Below are 23536 nucleotides of genomic sequence, written 5' to 3'. Positions count from 1 at the left end.
GGTTTCATTCATGAAGATCATCTGCGTGAACTCCTGACCACCATGGGTGATCGCTTCACAGATGAAGAAGTTGATGAGCTCTTCCGTGAAGCACCTATCGATAAGAAGGGCAATTTCAACTATGCCGAGTTCACGCGCATCTTGAAGCATGGGGCTAAAGACAAAGATGATATGTAACAAATCTACTCTATTGGCAAAATCCACACAACCTTTCCCCGATTGCTGCTTCTGGCCGCTTTGTAGTGGGCACTCTATTTGTATTACCACCTCCAACAATCTTTTTTAAAATACAGCCCCTTTGCTTTTATTTAGCACATATGTTGAGGAGGAAATTCTGGATGTGCTGGTTGACATTTAAGTAGTCATCCATATCAAGCTCCCATCATCTTTACTTTCTCAACATGCTCCCAAAGTTAAGCTATTTGAGGAAAACACTCAAAAGTGGTTACTCAAGAAAAAGTTTAGCAAATAAAATTTCCTTCAGTTAACCACTTGTCAGCCACATCATCATCAAGTAATGAGAATGGGTAGCAGAACTGTTAGCAAAAATTAAACACTTCCATATAATGAGTCTAATGTGTGCAAATGAAAGCAAACTTCAGAACCACCCACACAAAGGGACAGCTGCACAAGGCAGGACCTGCGGGAGTATCAGAGTGGTGGATCATATGTTACATTATGAGGCTGTGCATGTCCAAGAGTGTACTTTACCAAAGTAAGGCAGGTTGTTACTGACATACTTAAGATGCCCCCCCATCAGCTCCTTTCAAAACTTCAGACCAAAATTGTCTCCTGAAAACAAAAGTAGGGTAAGCTAAACCAGAAGGTTCTAGGGACTGGATGGAAGGAACAGCTCACATTGTTACTCTAAGCAGCTTTCAATAATTATTCTTATTTTGTATTTGTCTGTTTTGATTTTCAAAATACCTTACACCCAGCCCAGAAATGCATGAATTTATCAGTTTATGCGAAGGAACCAGAGCCAAGATGGTGAACCTCTCTGGGTGGTCTTTGATATTAAGTGTGGAGGGCTGCCATCATACAGCCATTGACTGATAAGATTTTTTTCCCCCCTCCCAAAACCTTATGTAGCTTTACCTGAATGTGTGTACCTTTCTGTACTCCAAATAAAATTATAAACAGTGTTGCCATCTACTAAATTCCAGGTAGTATACAAACATTTTCATTTAAATGATCATTTTTAAAGGATATAAATATCTTCACCTCTGCTACTACATGAACCCAAGGTAATGATCCAGAAATTATTATAAACAGCAAAAAGCCCATTTTTAAAAAGCTCATTATTACTGGGATAAAATGACAACTGATCAGAGTGAAAAACCAGAGGTAAAAAAAAAAAAAAAAAAAAAGTTGGGTCTAATAAAAGTTCCTTTATGGATGGAGTTCGGGCCTTTAGAGGTCAGTACTCCACAAGCAGGACCACTATGTGGCACTGGCTCTTAACCACTCTGCTACAGTGGCATCCATTTTACCTTGACGATTTTCTTTCAGAATGGGTGCATCTTTGCTATTTCAGATTACGAGGTAGGTGTTGTAGCACTCAAAAAACACTGCCTGGCATCTTTGGGGGTAGGTGGCTGGTGGGGGAGAGACAGACACATTAATGTATTACACTGAAACTGAGCACACTATATAGCCAAAAAGGGAACAGTCCCCTTTTTGGGGATTAAAGCTGCTAAATGACAGATGAAACCTCTGCATGTGTGTGTTAAAGTAAAGAGTGTCTTCTTAAACATACTGTATTACACTTTTTTATAGTAGGAAATAGCACAATAATGCAACTTGTGTAGAGCATACACAGTATATAAATACATTTAAAGAGAAAAAAAAAAGTTAAGAACATGATTTTATTTTCAGTCACATGTACAAAAAAAGTCTACAAAAGAATAGTTTCAAAACAACTTTTCCATATATTGCACAAACTATCCAAATACTTTCTTCAAAAAGGTGTCATATGCCATCCCCCTATTAGTTAAGGCATCATTGTCAATTTGTCCTTCAGATTAAGGCCTGGCTCCCATCCCACATTCAAAAAGAAAGCAAACGTGTACGGGTTTCAGGCCAGGAGTTTTCTACAAGGCACCAATTTGGCCAAAAGAATGTGAAACACCATGAAAAACGGACCATGTGACTATGGGATGACATCCTGGGGGGTGTTAAAGGAAATTTAAACTATTGAACTGCACTTTTTAAATTGACGTTTTACATACAGGACACAAAGCACCCATATTTCAAATGGATCTCAACCTCTGGCATTATTATATTGCCATATTTAGTTGGCAGCTCATTGTGGAGATCAGAGACCATCATGGAGGACGGATGGTGCTGGTTTTTTTTTTTTTTTTTTTGACTATCATCTGTGGTTGCAGAGTTGACCAGAAATCTTAATAATGGAGTGAGGGGCTGGTGGCTGGAAACGTTCGGGTGGTCATGGAAGATTGGGGGTTGGAAATTAATCCTTCCCCCTAATTTACAATAAACGTGACCAAACTTGAAATTGTGACTGATTACAGCCAAGGATAATCCTCACAGCAGTCCGACACAGCACAAGATTTTTGCTCATGATACACTAGAAAAATAAGGTTATTATTGGCTCATCGTTTTTTTTTTTTGCTGGCTGGCAGAATACTTAATTTGTTCAATATTATTCAATAATTTCACTGGGTGGTATGTGTGCCTTAGTTGTGCCAGAGTAGTGGTGCTCCCCTGGAGCGAACCACAAGGCATCTTTCCATATTGCTGCACAATACATTGGAATCGCTGCAATCTTGCTTGCCATGGATTTCTGCAACACAGAGTCAACGGAAAACAGAACACCTCTAGAACAGACGTGTGTTCAGAACTGAACTAGATATATGTGACTGGGAACTGTCACCTTATAGAAGAACTATTTTTAACACTGGTGGCCCATTATGCCAAAAAGTATACAGGGAAAACATCTGTAGCATTGTTTGGCAAAAAATGCCAAACAAAATTGGAAGTGTTTGATCCATAAGACTGATATTGGATACAATTAAAACTGCATTAGATAAACACACATGAAAAAATCAAGTTCTGAATATAAATCATTCCCTCAGTCTAAGCCCAGCTTTTTGTTATGGTGAACAAACTTTTGTGAGCACTCTTCCACAAGGTCTAGTTTCACTCTCCTTTTACAGGAGTCACACCTTTTGTCAAAGTGGTACCAAACTACAGTTAGTTTGCTAGGCAGCTACATTATCAATACTGTAAGGCAGTGTAATTGCTTTTGTTTGTGTGGTGGTCTAAAGCTACCTTTTCAGATCAGATCAGTGAAAAGGAGGAGGAACAAAGCTTCAATTTGGTTTTAAATTACATATCCATATCTTCCTCTAACTGGAATGTAAAAGTAGGTTTAAGAAAAAAAATAATAAAAAAACATTTTTTGGTCATTTGAAAAGCAGCCCATAATAAATTGGCAGTCAGTGTGTGCTAAACATGCAGCACAGACCATATAAATGTGCAATGGGATCCATGAACTGTGGTCATCTAAAGAATGCAGATCTACATAACCATCAGTTAAAACATTTGTCAGTCTTCAACTGGATGTTGTAGGTAGCAAGGGTCCTCCACATGTAAACTAATGTGCAACATGGAGTATTGAAAAATATTAAATTGTTCTACAGATTCCTGCACCAAAATCAAAACAAGAGAGAAAACATTAATGCATAGAGGTTTAACAACTGCTGCTTCATACACCTGAACACATAAATAGCACACTGCATTTTCACTAGGTAATATCTATTTTTTACTGCCCACTACGCAAACCCACAGGTTCCAGTTAAATTAGTTAAGGCGAAGAGATATTTAAAACTATAATGTGGTCCAGTTTATAAATTGAGAACTAAGCATTTCAGGAAACTGATTTGACTTGTCAGTGCAGGTACAAGGTGGCTGCAGGCAGAAACAAGTTTAAAATTGAGGGTGGTAAGGGATTCCTTGATCACTCCAATTTAGAATCCGTGAGCTCAGACAACAGAAGCACAGAAATAGGTTGTTAAAGACAGAATTAATACATTAATTTCAATAGGCTAAAAAGGCACTAATGAAATAGCCAGTCTTGCTTTAGCAATTTCCCCCCATTTTGTAGGAAATGTTGCTAGGCATTAAGATACAGTTAACACATTCATTTGGGAGGGCATTACATAACTAAAATTGTTCATATGCCAAGAGTCACTAAATTTCCAAGTATGGGGTTAAAAACTTAAAACAACACAGAGTCAATTATTGATTTTCCAATTCCCTCCAGTATAGCATGGGAGGTCTATAATATCAATAAGTGGAGATCAGGAAATTCCTCTGAAAGATCCTGAATTAAAAAAAAAAAAAAAACAGATGGCAGTTGGACCATAAAATGTCAATACATTATTGTCTCTTATTACATTGCTTTAACGAAAATTCAAAAAAGTAAAACAAAAAAAGAGAGGGGGAAGCACTGACTGGCAAGACTTCCTTTTCACAGTAAAGCATGTCATTAAGGAAAACCCCACCATCCGGCTTTCCTGAATTTTAAATTCGGGAGGAGACAGAAAAAACAAAAAAAACACTCCATAAAAGTTGTTAGTCTCCTATACGAATACAAGGAGGCTATAGAATACATTCAAGTCATATTTGAAACTCGGTTATAAAATTAGTGTTTTTCCTCAAAGTAACAAAAAAGCACATTTCCTGTCCTGGGGCAACACACTTTAGTGCAGTCTAGTGCATGCCCCCACTGGCTCCATTTGCTTTATTTCACAGCTTCTTGCACAGAGAGAAGACTATGTGGGGTATTCCATACACACGCAATGGAATTTGTTGGTTTCACACTCTGCCTGCTCTCGGTGTAAGCACTGGTTTGAGAGGTAGTATTCCATATCTGTGTCTCATACATTCCATATCCAACTGTTCCCTTCGGCCCTTGCTCTTGACTGATTTGTATGCCATCATTTGCTGAATTATATGTTGTGGCATAGGAGCTCAGCAGGTCTGTAACATTCTTCTGGGGAGTCCTTGAAATTTCAACTGCTGGAATATTGGCATTCTGAGACACTGTTAGTGTTCCTGAATCTAAATGTTTATATGCATTTGTTGATGATAAGCAAAGGTCACTCTTGGTCGTACACAAATTCTGCTTTTGGCATTCTAACTCAGCTGCTCGTTGCAAGGCTGCATCAACGAGCAGCAGCAAATCGCTGAATTCCTCAAGGCACAATTCTGGAGGAGTAGGAGGTGGTGTGTTGAAAAGTCCTCCTGCAGGATTGACAGACTCTGCCCTCAGAACGGCAACTGGACCCAAGCTGCATGCATCTGTCAGCACAGTAGCTTGCCCAGTTTGCATGTTTGCATTTCTGAAATCAGACTGCTGGTTAACATTCACTGTAGTTGACTGGTTAATGTCATTCAATAAAGGTGTAGAGGCAGTTAAATTAGTTGTTCCACTTAAAATGGCAGTTGCTGTGCTTTCTAGTATGCTTAGATCAAGGACTGGTGGAGGCTGAATAACCGATGGACGAGGGGAAGCAAGGCTCACTGGACTCATGTCAGGAGAAGTTGAGCCACTGCCTACACGAAGTTCGGAGAGTTTTGTTCCTCGTCTGGAGAGTGTGTACTGGTTTGGATCCTTGCCATCCCGCCGCAGCATGTCAGGCAGTAATCTTCTACGAGCATTGATAAACCAGTTACAGATCTTGAAGAGAAGGGGATTTGGGAAGAGGGGGGAAAAAAAAAAAAACAACAAAATTAAACGAAGCCAAAAAAAAAAAACACACAAAGAAAAACCAAACACACACACACCCACAAAACAGAAAAAAGGTTGAACTTGTAACTTTACATAGAGAGTGAAATTAAAAAAAAAAAAAATCCTTTAGATTATGTGAGCAGCAAGATTTCCAAACATTTCTTGCAGTGCAATTAAGAGATCATTTACTGAATTAGCTAACAAAGACAGTAAATGCTGGTATTGCTGTTCAAAGCATGAAACTGGAAAATTTTGCTTCTCCCAATCCATTTTAGGGTCCAATTTATGCATCAGATTAAATTTTTCCCCACGGGATCCAACTTTCATTTAAGCTAATTTTAAACCTCAAAGGCTTAAAAAACACACCGAGCACTACAGATTTCAAACCAATACAGTGATGTAAGCTAAGAAATTGTAAACATTTTCAAAACCTTTAATCAAATTTAAGTTCACAGTGCTGCAAAGTCCAAATCAGCACCATGAGGTGCCACTCCACCATGGGACCCACTCAAAGAAACGCACCCAATTTAGACCTGGCATTTAACATAATGTCCACATGATTAGGGATTTGGTACCAAGACAGAAAGCCCAGACAGACACTAAGAATTCGCTAACTTCACACACTGCAACATTATGACATAAGATTTGAACCCATGATGCTGGATCCAGATTTGAAGTTTAGAATGTGAAAAACTAAAACTTGAATTAAAACAAATGGCATGACAAAGATTAAATTATTGCAGAGTGTTCCAAAATAAATATTGACATGATTTTATCAAAGGGCAGCTATTACTAGGGCCTTAAATAGGTCCTCCTTTTAGTCAGTGAGAACTGGAATGGCAAACAAGGCATAAGATCTTGCTTATAATCCATTTGGTATTCTCTCACCAAAAGTAGTCAAGATAAAAACAGAGCTGTTCCTGTTAAAGATAAAATGAACTCGATGACAATTATTTGAGCTTGTTCCAATCAAAATCACTTTCAATTAAAGTTTGTGCTTCAGATTGACAAATCATGTCAGACTGGTTTTCAAGCTCTATTAAGTATTGTTATCAACAATATTTGACACTAGAATTACCAGAGCCAAAGAAAAAATTCATAAATCCGGCTCACCTTAAATCCCTTCACACCTCTCCGTCAGCCTCTTTTGTCTTCTAAATGTGTCGATAAGCCCAAGCAGCCTGCTATACCACCACCACCCCCCATCGCCTCAGAACAGGCAAGTAGTTCTCCCAGTTCCTGTCTTGATTGATTGTCTAGGAGTGAGCTACCCAGAATTGAAAGGGGAAATAATTTGATGTGTGTTTTGTGTCTACAACAAACTATGTAAACATATCGTTAAAACAAATGTTTTTCATGTTTTAGTAATAAATGATACAATGTAGACATGAACTGTATAATGTGTGAAGGCTGATGGCCAAATCTCAAACACTTTCACAAAAGGTGCAAGTACAATACGACAGTTTCCGTGGTGTAGTGGTAAGGTCCTCAGACTTATAATCCGGAGGTCGTGAGTTTGAAACCGGCTCCCCGGCAAATTTACCGTTTTGAGTACTGGGCTGCTAGTTAGTATTATACAATAAAAACATACATTTGATTTATGTAAAAGCCAGTGCAAATTTATATTTGTAAAAGTTACAATAAAATGGGGGGGGGGGGGGATGCTCTCAGTCACAATCACGATACAACATTCACCCCCCCTCCCCCCCCCAGATCTGAAGTGGTTATTTTTTATCTGAAACTGGGAATAACTGTAGATGTGAATGGTGTTTTGAGACAATGGAACTGGAAATTCTCTGATCTGGAGGGATAAAAGCTGACACACTCACAAACACTGGTGAATCTGCCTTCTTCGTATCTCTCCATCACTTGAATTTCGGAAACATTGTGGCACTGATGCAACATTATTCATATTCATTTGAAAGCCTTCGTGAACTTGTAATCAGTGACTGTGTTTTTTTTGTCCCCCCCCCCCCAATCTTGCCAGTGTCCACTTTTGGGTGCACGGTACGGTTTCTTTTGTACACCAGGACATGCAGAGGAAAGAATAGTACAGAGGTCAGTTCCTCACTATAGTCAGATTCAAATGTTAACAGTTCACACACAACCAAGGGCTGTCCTTTCTATGTTTACAACATGTGTACCTGTTGCAATGTACACACTTTTCTCTGTGCTGTGTTACTATTACACTGAAGGGGCTGGGGGGAGCGGCGGTCTTGGAACAGAAGCTTGTCGATGTTGCATCCTCTTTTGCTTTATCCATCACCTTTTCTTGCAAGAAGTGATGACAAAGCTCCTGCAAGGTGAGCCATGAACACTCTTCTCAGTGGATCCCGTACATGCCTTGCACAGTACATGTGCATTGATCACCGCCAGGTCAAGCTGCTTATAACACAAGCAACCAGCCAACTGCGTGCTCCTACCACACTGAATAAGCTCACACTTATTCACAATGTCAGCACAGCACTGGAAAAAAAAAAAAAAAAAAAAAAGGGACAAATATATGACATTTTGAAGAAATCATTCTATGACCTGAATAGTACCAATCAGAAAACATGGTCGCACTAATGCAATATTATTTGAAAACGAACATCATCAGATCAGGTGTGAATTTATACTGGCGCCGTTAGTTGAAATCAGTTCATAAGGGGTGGGGGAGGGCTGGGCGGGGAAATCGAGGGATAGCATGAACATGACATAGAATAAGGCTGAAAAAAAGCTAACTTTTAGAAATGCCATACATTTACAGCTGATCCAACGCTGTTCGTTTTCAAAAAATATTGCATTAGTACGATGATATTTCCTGATTCGTACTATTCAGGTCATAAAATGATTTCTTCAAAATGTCACATATATTTTTCTCTTTCCCCCCCAAGGTGCTGCGCTGACATCATGCACCAGAAGGCGTGAGCTTATTCAGTGCGACAGGAGCACGCTGGTGGCCGGTTGCTTGTGCAATAACAAGCCTGACCTGGCGGTGATCAACGCACATGTACTGTGCAAGGCATGTACGGGGTCCACTGAGAAAAGAAGAGCGTTCATGGCTCACCTTGCAGGAGCTTCGTCATCACTTCTTGCAAGAAAAGGTGATGGATAAAGCAAAAGAGGATGCAAAATCCGACAAGCTTCTGTTCCAAGACCGCCGCTCCCCCCAGCCCCCTCAGTGTAATACTAACCACAGCACAGAGAGAAGTGTGTACATTGCAACAGGTACATATCGTAAATGTGGAAAGGACGGCCCTTGGTTGTGTGTGAACTGTTAACATTTGAATCTGATGATTGCATATCGCGCGGAACTCACCTCTCTGTACTATTCTTTCCCTGCATTTCCTGGAGTACAAAAGAAACCGTACTGTGCACCAAAATGAGGAGACCGCATGGGCAACATCGGGGGAAACAAAAACAAACAAACAAACAAAAAAAAAAAAAAAAACGCGGTCACCGATTACAACCACAAGAAGGCATGCGAATGAATAATTTGAATAATGTTGCATCAGTGTCACAACGTTTTCAGAAATGTACTATACATGTCATGAAATTAATTATTCCAAATATCATATACTGTATACCTATGTCTGTTTTTTTGGCAGTGGGGCTTTGACATCATAGACCATAAGGTGCACACTAATTCAGCGTGAGTAGGAACACTCAGTTAAACTGAATAAAAAAAAAAATTCAAGTGACGGTGAGATACAAAGGCGGCAGATTCACCAGCGTTTGTGGGTCAGCTTTTATCCCTCCAGATCAGAGAATTTCCAGTTCCATTGTCTTAAAACACCACTCGCATCTAAAGTTATTCCCAGTTCCAGATAAAAAGTTACTGCGTCAGATCTGGGGCAGGGGTTGTATCGTGATCGTGACAGAGAATAAAAGTGAAAAAAAAAAAATGCTAACTTTTACAAGTACTATAAATTTGCACTGGCTTTTACAGACACAAATCAAATGTATGTTTTTATTGTATAATATTAAGAATAAGAGCAGCTCACTACTCAAAATGGTAAATTTGCCGGGGAGCCGGTTTCAAACTCACGACCTCCGGATTATAAGTCCGAGGACCTTACCACTACACCACGGAAGCTGTTGTATTGTGCTTGCACCTTTTGTGAAAGTGTTTATTTGACATTTGGCCATCAGCCTTCACACATTATACAGTTCATGTCTACATTGTATCATTTATTACTAAAACATGAAAAACGTTTGTTTTAACGATGTGTTTACATAGATTGTTGTAGACACAAAACACACATCAAATTATTTCCCCTTACAATTCTGGGTAGCTCACTCCCAGACAATCAATAAAGGCAGGAACTGGGAGAACTTCTTGCCAGCCAGTTCTGAGGCAGTGGTGGGGGATGGTATAGCAGGCTGCTTGGGCTTATCGACACATTTAGAAGACAAAAGACGCGAATGGAAAGGTGCGAAGGGATTTAAGATGGGCTGGATTTACGAGTATTTTCGTTGGCTCTGGGAATTCTAGTGTTATGTGAAAAAAACAAAAACAGATTTTTAGGAAAGAAATAAAAATACAAAACATTCAATGCCTAAATGTGGACACCCATTTTTTCAAACAGAAACTAAGACTGCTTGGATTGAAATACAATACAATTTATTTCAGCTCATCTTCACCTAGTATCAAATGTACAAATTCTGATTAGCCATTTCAGGTAATATTTAAATACTGCACAGATAACAAGAGTTCACAAGGAAAAAAAAAGTCAATAGGATCTTGTTGCTGAAAAACAAATCGAGAGGAAAATAAAGAAACAGAAGGTATTACATAAAATTATAAATTACTGTGCCAACCAGCATTAAGTGGAAACAATACAAAACCGCAAGGACATTAAAGACAAGGATACAACTCCCAAATCAATGAATGAACCTAAAGAAAGCTCATCACAGATTCTACTAAGTGGTTAATGACATTAAAGGAGCTGAAGGAACTTAGACAGTAGCAGGACACAGTCATAAGAGGATACTGGAGATATTTTTGGACTAAAAACAAAGGCTGCATACCTGCAGTGGCACACTCCAAGACTCCCAATGAACAGCACATTTTCAAGAATGACCCTGTGCCAAAACACTGTACTTTATACCACTAGCTGCAGGCCCCCCAAATAACGTTGTGGGGTTCTGTGACTAGCGCAGACTCAACAGGAGTTTACTACTGGAGGCCTGCAGCTGGACCCATCTCCTAAAATTTGCTCCACTCTGGCAGAAACCTTTAAAAGGAATACTCCTTCCAAAGATAATATTTTTATATGTTATCCTCATGTTCTTTGTAGTGGTGGCTTGGAAAAAAAAATTGTAATGTCACGTTTTCATGCGAAATGGAGAGAAAAATGGACATGACAGAACTCAATTGTGACTAGTGCTTTACAGTGGCACACAGTGCTGCTTACATAAAAAAAAACGATTTAAAACTTATTTGGCCACCAACACAAATACATGTAACACAACATATTGTACTTATACATACACACATATATGCATACATATACACACATACGTATATTATTTATTTATTTGGGTGGAATATTCCTTTAAGTTATACAAGATTTAACTCTTTAGTGTGAAAACAATCAAAAGAACCCTTCCAACTGAACCAAGGAATGACTTACAAGACAGTTTACACCTCAGTCTTATGGAAAATATCTGGACTTCTCTTAGGATAAAGGGGTCGTTAAACTGATAAGACAGACCACTAACTGCTAGAATCAAAGCAAACAATGCTCCTATTAATGTTAAAGAGTGTGTGCATTTATACAAAGACAATGAAAACAAATATTTACACCCTCACCCCCCACCCCAAATAATTCAGAAGCACAAACAACACTACTATTCAGACATATTGGACAAACATGCATCCATCTAAAGGTTTGACAAAGTTGTGAGGGTATGCATGACTGGTCTAATAATATAGAACAACTACGTAAAACAAGGCAGTGCAGACTCGCTTTTTTAGGAGACCGTGTTACTTCAATGTGGGTAGTAACATCCTTTACATGTTCAATATTAACGGCTGCTAGTTGTTATTGGCCACCAATTTGAGGGATTTAGCAAGCACTTTTTGGAAGTGCATGCAAGCCAGGTATCAGGAATGTTCAAAATCCCTTTAATCTTAAAGGGATGCATGGGCTGAAAATCCCACAGAACCTGCAGCCACTATAAAATGACTGCTGTGTGGAACTTCAGGCATTTAAGGGTGTAAAGATCAAAGATATACTACATGTAACATATTTCGGGAAAAAAAGTCAGCTGTGATAGAACTAAAGTGAAGATGTATGGTACTACGAATCTGAGACTCTTAAGATTATACCCCGAAATATGCAGACTCTCAACAATTTCATTACATGAGTTAAAAATGGCTTTTTGATACAATTGTTCACTTTTGTTTCTTCAAAGTACTGCAATGCTAATAAAATTCAATATTATAGTTTTAAAAAATGATTTTTTATTTGAATACAAGGGTCAATATTTTAGAAACCCAATATAGGAACAAATGAGAGAAACACAGCTGAATATTTTGGGGGGGAAACAAAAAAAAAAAAAAAAAAAAAAAGATGTAGAGCAGAAGGTGAGTAAGCAGAGACAACATGCACAAGGCATCTACAGTTGAAGATTTTACATTAAAATATACAAAGGACCAGATATGTATAATGAATCTAATTGTAGTTAAAAATATTTAAAAATTACTGAACTTATTGCAGCCTGCAAAAAATCCCTGCATTGTTGAGCCCTGTGGATTTATGCCAGAAATAGGAAAGCTTTTTATTTTGTTAGGTTTGGGGATACCATACTGAAGCCAACTCTGGTACATAAGGATTGTTTAAGCAGTTCATTTTAATTTGCTTATCTATAGCATTACACAAATGCAAGACTAGAAAATGGATTGCAGGTTGGAAATCATATTTCGTGAACATTAAATAAAGGAATGACATATTCTGAAGAAAAAAAATTTGCAGTTAAAATTTCAATTGGTAATTAATAAGTATTTTATGAGTGAAGATACTTCTGAACAATTACTCAAACTTACACCACAACAAACCTCACGACACACAGAATGTGTGTGCACCGAGATGAAATTCTAAAATGATAAGTGATACCACTTCAGACTCAAATGCTGTAAAACAGCAGCAAGCGGACATATAATTGCATAACATCTTAACTAATCCAAGTATAGTGTTAAAATTCTGTTAAAATCGGCAATCAAGTTTTCATTATAGGTAACCAAAGGTTGACGTCTTTTAAAAAGTTAAGGGTTGATCTCTGTAGCCAGTGTGCTTTTTTGTACTGTGGTGTGCTAGGCTGGTTACATCACTTCAAGAGAGGCCCACTGAATTAACAAGCTGATTAAGGCAGCAAGCTCAATTATGGGATGCATGCTGGACCAGCTGTTGGTAGTGGCAGAGAAGATAATAAAGACAAAACTATGGCAATTACGAGCTTCTATACAAACTAAATTTCCCCTCGGGTCAAATCCATCTATCTTGGTGAACAACATACAATTTCAAACCTTCCTGCCTGGCTTACAAGTAGATGAATGATACATCCACACCATAACTCTGTTGCTCGTGTATTCCAACAGATGCAGCTGTAACGCTGTCCATGACAATAATCATTAGGTGTACAATGAAGACAGTTTATAATAATAATAAATATACAAATGCCACATATATACAAACAGGTTTTTGAATGTATTTAAATATACCTGCAGCACAGAAAGACTTGTCTGACCAGACAAGCTGAGCTTCTCCTGCTCAGATGGGTAGGCATTAAATCGATGGTCATATAGCCAGTCCCGGAGTACTTGCACCGCTTCTTTAGGCAGGTTTCCTCGTCGACGTTTCTTCCCAGAACCCCCAGAGAGATCTACTGGGAGACTACAACTTGTCCCATCATCTTCACAATGGTCACTGTCTGACATCAATGAGAACTCCTGCTCAAGAGTGGACTCTTCAAATGCTGCCAAGACAAAGGGAAATTAAATTAAATACAACAAAAAAAGTAACAAATAGATACGTGCTCCTGGGGAGACAGAGGTTTAATTGTCTCTCTAGTTAGCTTAATTTATTCTGGTGTTATGAACAATTGCACTATGCCAGTCAGAAATATCAAGACACACAGTTTTCCAAATTGATTCTTTGCATCATTTACAGAAGTGATTCTAACCTGTACTTAACCAAAGCAGCCAAAGTGTTACAAAAAAAAAAAAAAAAAGTCATTTCACATCAGGCGTGGCAGGTAAAGGAACTTCCATTGTAGCCAGTTTAGACTGTTGCATCACTCTTCCATTTAACAGCCTAATCCAAAATGAAAATGACATTTAGCCATGAGATGCAGTGACATTTATGTCTGTAAAGTTGAAATGCATCTCCATTTTTACTTATGCATTCTTGCCCTTTTACTCTCGCTTGAGGAAACAAGACCTCCATCTTAATGTTTACATACAGGTGAGGCTCTGTCTCAACATTCAAATCCAACCTGAAGACCAATCTCATTTCTCTAGTTTTGCTATGGTCTTCTCTATTCAATACAACTGTACTGTTACTACCTCATCAAATATTATCTTACCTGCTAGCCTTGAGCACACTATGCAATGCCTCCTCATTCCATCCCATTCTATTCTATTACTCTATACCTCCGTTGCAGTTCAGTTATGCAACCATGCCTGAACTGTCCAGCTCTTTGTTTTCTTGTGTATGGCCACTGCTGTGTGTTCTAACTTATTTTTTTAACACCAAGGATATCTTGGATTTGTAAAGCTGTTGAACACTTGAATTGTATAATCTACTAGATATAATTCTTTAGATCACCCTGGTGTCTACCAAAGGTGCACCTCTTGTAGCGGTTATGTAGTGGTTTTCTCCAAATACTGTAGTGCTCAACGTTTAAAATATGATATTGTATCAGTCTAGTTAGGCACAAATATCTTGAAATGTGCACAATGTTAATGGTGCATTAGAAAGTAAAAGTCATTTACAAGTGTGAGAACGGTTTTCAGCAAGCTCTAAAAATCGTTTCTTCAGGTCTTTTCATATTTCAATTCATGGCTGACGGAATTTCAAAAGTTGCGCAAAACTAACAAGTACAACTAAACAACAACAAAATTCGACAAACTATCAAACACAAAACAACCATCACCACTTAAGTCAATTTAGGGTCACATGGGGCCAAGTTCCACTCACAGAAGCACTTGGTGCATGGCAGGAATCAGCCTGGGATATGGTGCTAGTTCACCTCAGTGCGCACTCTAAATATTTCCATATCTTAGAGTCACCAATGACAGTAATGAAGACTTTTCCATAAAGAATAGAAAGAAATTAACATACTGTGCATTATATGAGGTTTCTGCTCCAACTGTGTTCTAGCCATGCTTCACTTTCCTACAGGCAACCGACAGCTGTAGTCATTTTCACCAGCTTGCAATTATAAATATTTTAACATTTGCTGCAGCTTCAGTGAGCACCCTGGGTCTTTTGCACATTACTGAATTCAACCATATTTGTTTGCTGGTTTGTCGACTTTTTCCCCATTCCAACTATAGTTTTTTCCCCCCCAATAGCTGCCCAATTACCCAGCTTTATATCTACATTCAAATTAAACACTGTAGAGAAAAGCCAAGCAAAATGACACCTTTTATTGGCTAACTAAAAAGATTACAATATGCAAGCTTTCGAGGCAACTCAGGCCCCTTCTTCAGGCAAGATACAAGATGATTACATCTTGCTTGAAGAAGGGGCCTGAGTTGCCTCGAAAGCTTGCATATTGTAATCTTTTTAGTTAGCCAATAAAAGGTGTCATTTTGCTTGGCTTTTCTCTACATTCATAATGGCTAACACGGTACAACACCCTAGTACTACAAATTAAACACTGGTAAGGCTTCACCTGCTTATGCTGAAATACACTCTCCTTGCCTACTTGCTAAGAGACACATGCAAGGATAGACTACATAACCAGGCAGTGGTTTAACAGATCTACAGTAAGAATCTGGAGCTTAAGTGGTTAGGCATATTTACTAATATGGATACCAGTTAGCACTAAATCACTAAAACCTGCTGTACTGTGCCCTTGCATTCTGAAAAGTCCTCAGTGCTAGCAAACTGATGCATAAATTACTTCAAAGTTTGGCCTGTGTGATTTAATAACCAAAAGGTAAATCTATACAGGATACCCTTCAGCAAAAGCAAAAACAAAAATCAAGTCAAGTAAGACAATATTATTAAATATAATGCATGAACCACCACTTTCTTGATGTATTTTGTGCTGTTCTGTGTTAAACCCATAGACAGTCTTTTCACTTTTAACAGAAGCAAGGGGAATCCTCGATTTCTTCACTATGAAAACAGGTATGTTACAGATGCAAGTAGCAAAAAGTCAGGAATATCTACCTCATTTGTGACTTGACCAGTCTACTGGTGCACATCTTTAACAGGTCTTACTCTGGGTAACAGAGTGCACTTTAATACTTATAAACTGGTTCCTAAGTTAAGAGTAATATGTACTATACTACAAATTATACTTGGCAGAAAAAGTACAGTCGAAGAAATGAAAAAAAAAGTACACCATAACTAAAGGTTTAGCCACTTGGGTGTTAAACACAGAAGGGTCAAATAGATGGGGGTCTCTGCTTTAATTTTAGGTATTTGGGTACATTTTTAGACAGTTTAGCTATTTTATTATGCGACTGATCTTCTGGCATCCCATGAAAGGGATATTTTAGCCTTGTAAACCTCTACTTAAAATACATATCCAGAAAAGTAATGTAAATGTAAAAAGAAGATCTCATTTATCTCAACTTTGAATCGAAGTACAACTGAACTGCTTGAAAATGAACATTCACCTAAAGTCTTAGATCACCGTGTTTTGGACTGGCATCTATTTTGACAAAGTCAATGATAAGTCAGAGTTCCAGCAGTCTCTTAGTTCAATTCAGTGGTATAGTCAGCACATGTATTTTATGACAGGTACTGACCTGAAAAAGAAAAGGATACTTATCCAGAGTTGCTGGATTACCCTTTCAAAAGATCTGGAAGTCAGACAGTCATCTATTAAAACACCAAGCCATGAAGATATTTTAATCAGTAGGCAGCCTCAGAGCTCTGAGGCAGCACAACTGCAGTGTGTAAAGGACTGTCTATGGTAGGGTTGGGCTCTACAGCATGACAGCAAAGCGAATCAAAGGGAGACCAGCATATTTTAACAGGAGAGAGACAGAATTTGAATAAATGTAGAGAGAGTATGGATTACTACGAGAACACAGTAAGAAATTTTTTTTTGTTCTTTATTTCACCTCATACAATTTCTTGTATTAGGAATTTGTTAGTTTTCGCATATCCCTTGGGGTCAGAGCGCAGGGTCAGCCATTGTACAGCGCCCCTGGAGCAATTACAGGTTAAGGGTCTTGCTCAAGGGCCCAGCAGAGTAGGATCTCTTTTGGCAGTGATGGGGATTCAAACCGGCAACCTTCTGGATACCAGCACAGATCCTTAGCCTCAGAGCCACCACTCCGCCCCAAATTTTGTGTATAATAATTTTGTGCACAACACAGTCATATTATAAACTGGGGGGCCCCCACCCCCTGCTCGCTTCACTTGCCCACCCCCGTGTTTGGTTTACCGGATATACAATTTAAAGAGATTGTTATTTTCATGGGAATTGTTACATATGCATTATTTTCATTTTTACTTTAAAACTTTCGTAAAAAAACAATACTTGTCCTTTATTTCCGGCCCCGGGCGTGAGATAGGCTTCACAAAGAGAATATCACCTGGATCTCTCCTACATGGACCCGTCAGTGGAGGAGTTCATTTAAGAACACAGAGGTCATGCAGCAGCTTGTCTGCTATAAACTAAATACCAGAGCAAGTATAACAGAAGGCACAAGACAAAACTTTGTTGTTTCAAATTCCATGATACAAAATAACACAAATACAAAGTGCATCTTGTACCACATGACTGAAATGAAACACAAAGGCAAATAAAAACAACGTAAGTGGAGAATTTAAAAATCCTATTAAAAATTGAAAACTAAGTTATAACAAATTGCACTTTGACAGAGCCTCTATTCACTGTCAGTCTAATCACGCGCAGGTGAAACCTGTTGGCACACAACATAGATATCACTGTATATAAAAGTGGACTGGGACCACAGTTAAGTTCTTCACACATACACTTAAATTTAATGAGTCAAATCCTTTGAAAAGCACCATGGATCACAACAATGTTTCATATATGCACCACTGAATCCATAATCGTGCTCTGAAATCCAACTCTTTCAAGACCAGCAGAGCACTAACTATGCTGGATCAGTCCTCATGATATACTCAAACACAACTAACTGGCGACAGCGGCGTGCAGTTACTGCAGCTCTTACAGGGCAAGGATGTGAAAACAAGTGCTTGAAACATCGATACGTGTTTCACGGACGCCAAGTCAGAAATTAAGTACATTAAAACAAGGAGTAATTAATTATACAGAAGTGGATTTTCATTGCCCTCAGCAGCAGTCCTCTAGAATAGTGAGAGAAGCAGCAGCAACATTCCCAATGCTTGCTTTTAACGTCATAACAGAGTGGTCTCAGCTTCATGCAGTGTTGTCATTTTTCTTAAAAAGAAATATAGCAAGTTCTTCACAGATCCAGTCAAGGACAAACAGCGAACAGTTTAGAAAGGCATTCAAGCAGGGGGGAAACAAAAGCCATTGTTGGAGCAATGTTGCATGTTATCTCAGAAAACAAAAAGATCAATTGTCACGTGTAGAGTACAAAGAAATTCTGACCTGTGTGTAATAATTAATAATAAGTGCACAATATTTATGATTTACTTTCACAAAAAAGATTTAAAAATACATGTTAAAACGGGGAATATAAACTTGAAAGCAATGCTGCTTTAATAAATGAGTGCACTCTTTCTTACAATACTTTCCTTGAAAACGGGAACACCACTGCTCAAGGACGGAGTCTGATATCAGAATATAATGTTACTTTTTGAGCATGCTATTTACAATGTTCTATTGTATATATACATAAACAAATTAATTATAACTATTTGGTTTTGTTTACATTTTCTTCTTAATCATACATTATCTTAAGATTTTATTATCTGCATTGATTACACATACATACACAACACTTGTTTTCTTAATATAGCAAAACACCAATTAAACATTTCAATGTTTAACATTTTTACGCACGGAATGGTAAGTGGTAGTGATTGATGGCTGTTCTGTTTTATTTTAACATCTATTATTTTAAAGAAAAGAAGGAATGTTTGTTATACTTGACTTTTATTTTATAAATTTTTTTACATTACAAACCAGTGACAAACTTTATAAGTATGCTGTACCTATTTAAAAATGTAAAAAAATTAAACTCATACGTATCAAGCACTTAATTTCATAATTTTAGTGGCTCCATTGTACTGTATGTAAACAGAATACAGTATATGCAGTTGCCAAGACAAGGTGCACATTTCATTGTATTGCAAATTGAAATTAATAATTGTAAATATAATCGCCAGTTGTTAACTCCTAAGTATCATTCATTATGAATAGGCAACCACCTAATCTTTAATCAATCAATCAATCAATCAAAAAAAAAAAAAAACACTGTCGTTAAGCCAACTTTTCTCTTAAAAGGTCAAATCGCGCACCATGGAGTGCTGGAATTCAACGAATATAAATGAAAAAGGCCATGGAGCTGCTTGCATGTGGTCAGCACACTGCACGGGAAGTCCTCCATTCCAAACGTTTAAGCCGCTTCCTCCCCACGTCTCCGTGAGATCCGAGGAATTCTTCTGCCTCAGTAACCAAAGAGAAGCCCATTCTGACGTCTCTACCTAGCCAGCGGCAAAACAAACAAAAGAAAGCTGATACATGCACTGCTCCCTGCAGCCACAATTGCCTTTCATTCTCCATCAAGAAGGTTGAAACTACCAGAGAACTTTTTAAATCCTCACTGTACTCGAGACACTTGAAGCAGGTCCGACAGGGGGTGTTAACAATAAAAAAGGGATGTTTCCATGTGTTAACTAAGAAAGAGGGCGGTACTGTATGCGAATAACGCCAGGAAATCTAAGCATAAACCTGGGGAGGGGCGTGGCACTATGCAAATTTGACAAAGCAATTGGCTGTCATTTTGCATTTTTTCACAACTTTCAAAAACAACAAAAAATCGCAACATGCGGTGGCCCGTTCCCACCACGAGAACGACTCAAAATCTTCGCTGAAAACTGTCATATGTGGATACAAAAAAAAAAATCGAGAATGAAGGCAGAAAAAGCGAGCATTCGCAGCAAACGCCACGTAAAACGCACGTGCGCAAGAAACAAGCGCCTCCTCCAAGTTCTCCCCCGCTACAGCCACGCAGCTCAAATCCGCACTCTGGAACACAAACGTTCCCATACCACCGTTATACTTCTATAACACGCATATCCGAATTCATATTAAATCATTAAAAAAAAAGAATAAGAATGAATCAACATCCATCTAAAGCAGGCAGCCGTGCATGTCGTATTCGGGATTTAAAAAGGGAGACATTTTACACATCAGATCGCTGCCAAGAACAAGGCTGGTCTTTGTTAAAAAAAAGTGAAACAGGAACTCGAACGGGTTTCCCCACAGCTGTCAAACTCCACGACGCCGCGACCACGCATCTCATGCAGCAGGCCTAGTCTACGCTTCCTTGGTGGTGCTCTAAATCATCTCGACTGCTAAAAAATATACAGAGATTCGAACTTCTTCAAAACAAAAAAAAGCAGTAAGCAAAGCGAGCGCCCCCCTCTATCTCCGAAAGTGTTAACTTGATTGCTCCCCATCCCCCAGCACGTTTCAGGCTCGTGAATTGGTCACCTTCCGTTGAGATCCGAACAAAAAGAACAACTTCAACGCGTCGAGGTTCATGTCAACCCTTAACGTAGAAGGTGTCTAGAAGTAAAGGGGAAAACGATGCGTGTGAATAAAGTGATGTAGATCGGGTATGGAACAGAAAGCTTGCTTTACACTTCTTTAAGAGTTTTTTTTCCGTGAAAAGTTTTCAGATGCGTTACTCTTCGCCGATTCAACATTTAAAAGGCAACGATTAGCGAGATGCCTGCACACTAGCTGTACGCTTGAAGTACTTAAAACAATTGTATTCGCACCCCCTAACAAACATGTTTTAACACTTGTAAATTACGTTTGCATAAAAGCAAAACTCGGACAATGTTCTAAACTTTTTTTTTTAAACGTTTCACCATAAAGATGTGCAAAACGCGCGTGGTGGATAGGCCAAAGAATGTCAACTTTCTCAAAATTAGGAAAGTTAATAACTGCAGCTTTAATTCCTGTAAATGAATAAATAAATAAAAGTCGTCGCCCACCCCCCCTGACCCGATGGGTAAAACGCACAATGCATTCCGGATTAACTGTCTTTCCAAAATTCAAACATGGGGAAGGGGGGCGCATTTCCATCTCGTTCACCCTTCACCAAAGGAGTGCTTTTGAAAACAAACACGCATTGACTGCCTTCACATTTCACCGACGCAAATTCATGAACGACAGATAACGAGAGAGTCACCCATCAACCTACCTAGCAGGTTCTACTTACCCCTCTTTAAGGGCTTCATTCTCTGGAAACTTTTCTGGCTTCTCCACGGAGACGAAGCTTATTTTCTTTTAAATACAACAAAATCGGCGTCTCTCCAAAATGAAGTTAGTCGTCGTCTGGAAATCCCCCCTACCTAAGTCGCTGGATTTCTTAAGCGACGTTTAACCAAACAAAAATAAACTTTCCTTCTCTTGGCGTTTAATACCTATTTTCTATTAAGCTATTCTATTCTTGTTTACTTGAAATGAAATTCCACTAACTAACCCTCAAAAACTCCAAGTTGCCACCTCCTCGCTGTAAACGTGCCTTCTAATCGCCTGTTCTAGACTACCTGCGCCTACTCGATTCTGCCTTCGCCAATCAGCCGGCACGAACTGGCTAATAAGTCCGCCTCCGGCGACGATTTCTACCAATCCGTGGCTTCGGTCGGCTTGACTGACGTTGTAGCGTTTCATTCAGAAAGTGGGAAGCACAGTGCTTGCACACAATGAAGCGGCGGTGGCTGCGAATGGGCACGACTCTGTCTGGCGCGTTTAGTCGAGGACTCCCAATTCGCACTAGACTGACACGCTTTCTTGTCCCTGCGTACGTGCGGCCACTTTTGGGAATCAGGGAAGGATTGCACAGTATGGAGTACGTTTAGGGGGAAAGAGGACGAAAGAGAATGCGGCAGAACTTACAGTCAAATGATAATCCATCAGAGCTTTATAAATGGGATTTAGTATTGTCGCCCTGTTCTTGATCGTAAGATAGCAGTGATCGTTCAAGTAACACATGAAACATCAGTACTTGGTACTTCTTCGGAGTGGAGTGGGGATTTTTTATTGCCACCATGAAACTTTTCTTTTCAGAAACTTTTTAAAACATTTACACTGATTTTCTATTTCTTTCTTCCCATTCTACACTGTCCTAGTGTTTTAGCCAGCAACACTGGCCTGCTCAGTGCTTGATCCATCAATCGTTTAAATAGATAGATAGATAGATAGATAGATAGATAGATAGATAGATAGATAGATAGATAGATAGATAGATAACTTTATTAATCCCATGGGGAAATTCACATACTTCAGCAGCAGCAGCATTATGATAAAGAAAATATTAAATTAAAGAGTGATAACAATGCAGGTATACAGACAGACAATAACTTTGAATAATGTTAACATTTACAACCCCCCTGGTGGTATTGAAGAGTCGCATAGTGTGGGGGAGGAACGATCCCCTCAGTCTGTCAGTGGAGCAGGCGGTGACAGCAGTCTGACACTGAAGCTGCTCTTCTGTCTGGAGATGACACTGTTTAGTGGATGCAGTGGATTCTCCATGATTGACAGGAGCCTGCACAGCACCCATTGCTCTGCCACAGATGTCTAACTGTCCAGCTCCATGCGTACAATAGAGCCTGCCTTCCTCACCAGTTTGTCCAGGCGTGAGGCGTCCCTCTTCTTTATGCTGTCTCCCCAGCACACCACCGCGTAGAAGAGGTCTGGAGAGTGTTGCCACAACTGTCTGATGGAACATCTGTAGCATCATGTTGCAGATGTTGAAGGATGCCAGCCTTCTAAGGAAGTATAGTCGGCTCTGTCCTTTCTTACACAGAGCATCAGTATTGGCAGTCCAGTCCAATTTATCATCCAGCTGCACTCCCAGGTATTTATAGGTCTGCACCCTCTGTACACAGTCGCCTCTGATGATCACGGGGTCCATGAGGGGCCTGGTCCTCCTAAAATCCACCACCAGCTCCTTGGTTTTGCTGGTGTTCAGGTGTAGGTGGTTTAAGTCGCACCATTTAAAAAAGTCCTTGATTAGGTTCCTATACTCCTCCTCCTGCCCACTTCTGATGCAGCCCACGATAGCAGATTCGTAAGCGAACTTTTGTACGTGGCAGGACTCTGAGTTGTATTGGAAGTCCGATGTATATAGACTGAACAGAACCGGAGAAAGTACAGTCCCGTGTGGTGCTCCTGTGTTGCTGACCTAACATACATTTGAGACATACTCCATGTCCTTCTGGTTTAAAAATACCTTTTGTAGACATTATTCTAGAAATGAGTATAACACTCATTAGATTAGCATGTCATTTAAAAATTTTACATGTGAAAATTGCAAAGTTTTGTTCAGACCAGCATGGCAGGGACTGATCATTATGTACACATTCTGAAGGAGAAGCCAGTGATTTGAAACTATGTTATACAATACCA

At 39.1% G+C, this 23536-nt stretch overlaps 3 protein-coding genes across 3 annotated transcripts in view; 1 reads left to right on the top strand and 2 right to left on the bottom strand.

The window, feature by feature from the left end:
* LOC114659546 (myosin regulatory light polypeptide 9) overlaps positions 1-1140 on the top strand; it is a 34925-nt gene extending 33785 nt beyond the window's left edge. Inside the window, exon 4 of the mRNA XM_051932602.1 lies at positions 2-1140. Coding sequence (XP_051788562.1) covers positions 2-177 — 176 coding nt within the window. The 3' untranslated portion in view covers positions 178-1140. The remainder of the gene's footprint in view (position 1) is intronic.
* rprd1b (regulation of nuclear pre-mRNA domain containing 1B) overlaps positions 1-23536 on the bottom strand; it is a 1182184-nt gene that overhangs the window by 114131 nt on the left and 1044517 nt on the right. The window lies entirely within an intron of this gene.
* Positions 1850-21711, bottom strand: LOC114659545 (homeobox protein TGIF2-like). Its single transcript, XM_028812095.2, has 3 exons — positions 21342-21711; positions 13467-13720; positions 1850-5707 (listed from the first exon to the last, which is right to left on the bottom strand). The coding sequence occupies exons 1-3, from the start codon at positions 21358-21360 to the stop codon at positions 4769-4771; spliced, it is 1212 nt and encodes a 403-aa protein (XP_028667928.1). The 5' UTR covers positions 21361-21711; the 3' UTR covers positions 1850-4768.

This window comes from Erpetoichthys calabaricus, chromosome 10 (assembly GCF_900747795.2).
Source record: "Erpetoichthys calabaricus chromosome 10, fErpCal1.3, whole genome shotgun sequence".
NCBI lineage: Eukaryota > Metazoa > Chordata > Cladistia > Polypteriformes > Polypteridae > Erpetoichthys > Erpetoichthys calabaricus.
Note: the sequence above shows the minus strand (reverse complement) of the source record. Positions and strands in the feature narration are given on the sequence as shown.

Coding starts and splice junctions, on each gene's coding strand:
- LOC114659545 (XM_028812095.2), bottom strand. Junction 5,708..13,466: donor CAAGTCTTTCTGTGCTGCAG/GTATATTTAAAT, acceptor CTTCTCTTCAAG/ATCTGTAACTGGTTTATCAA.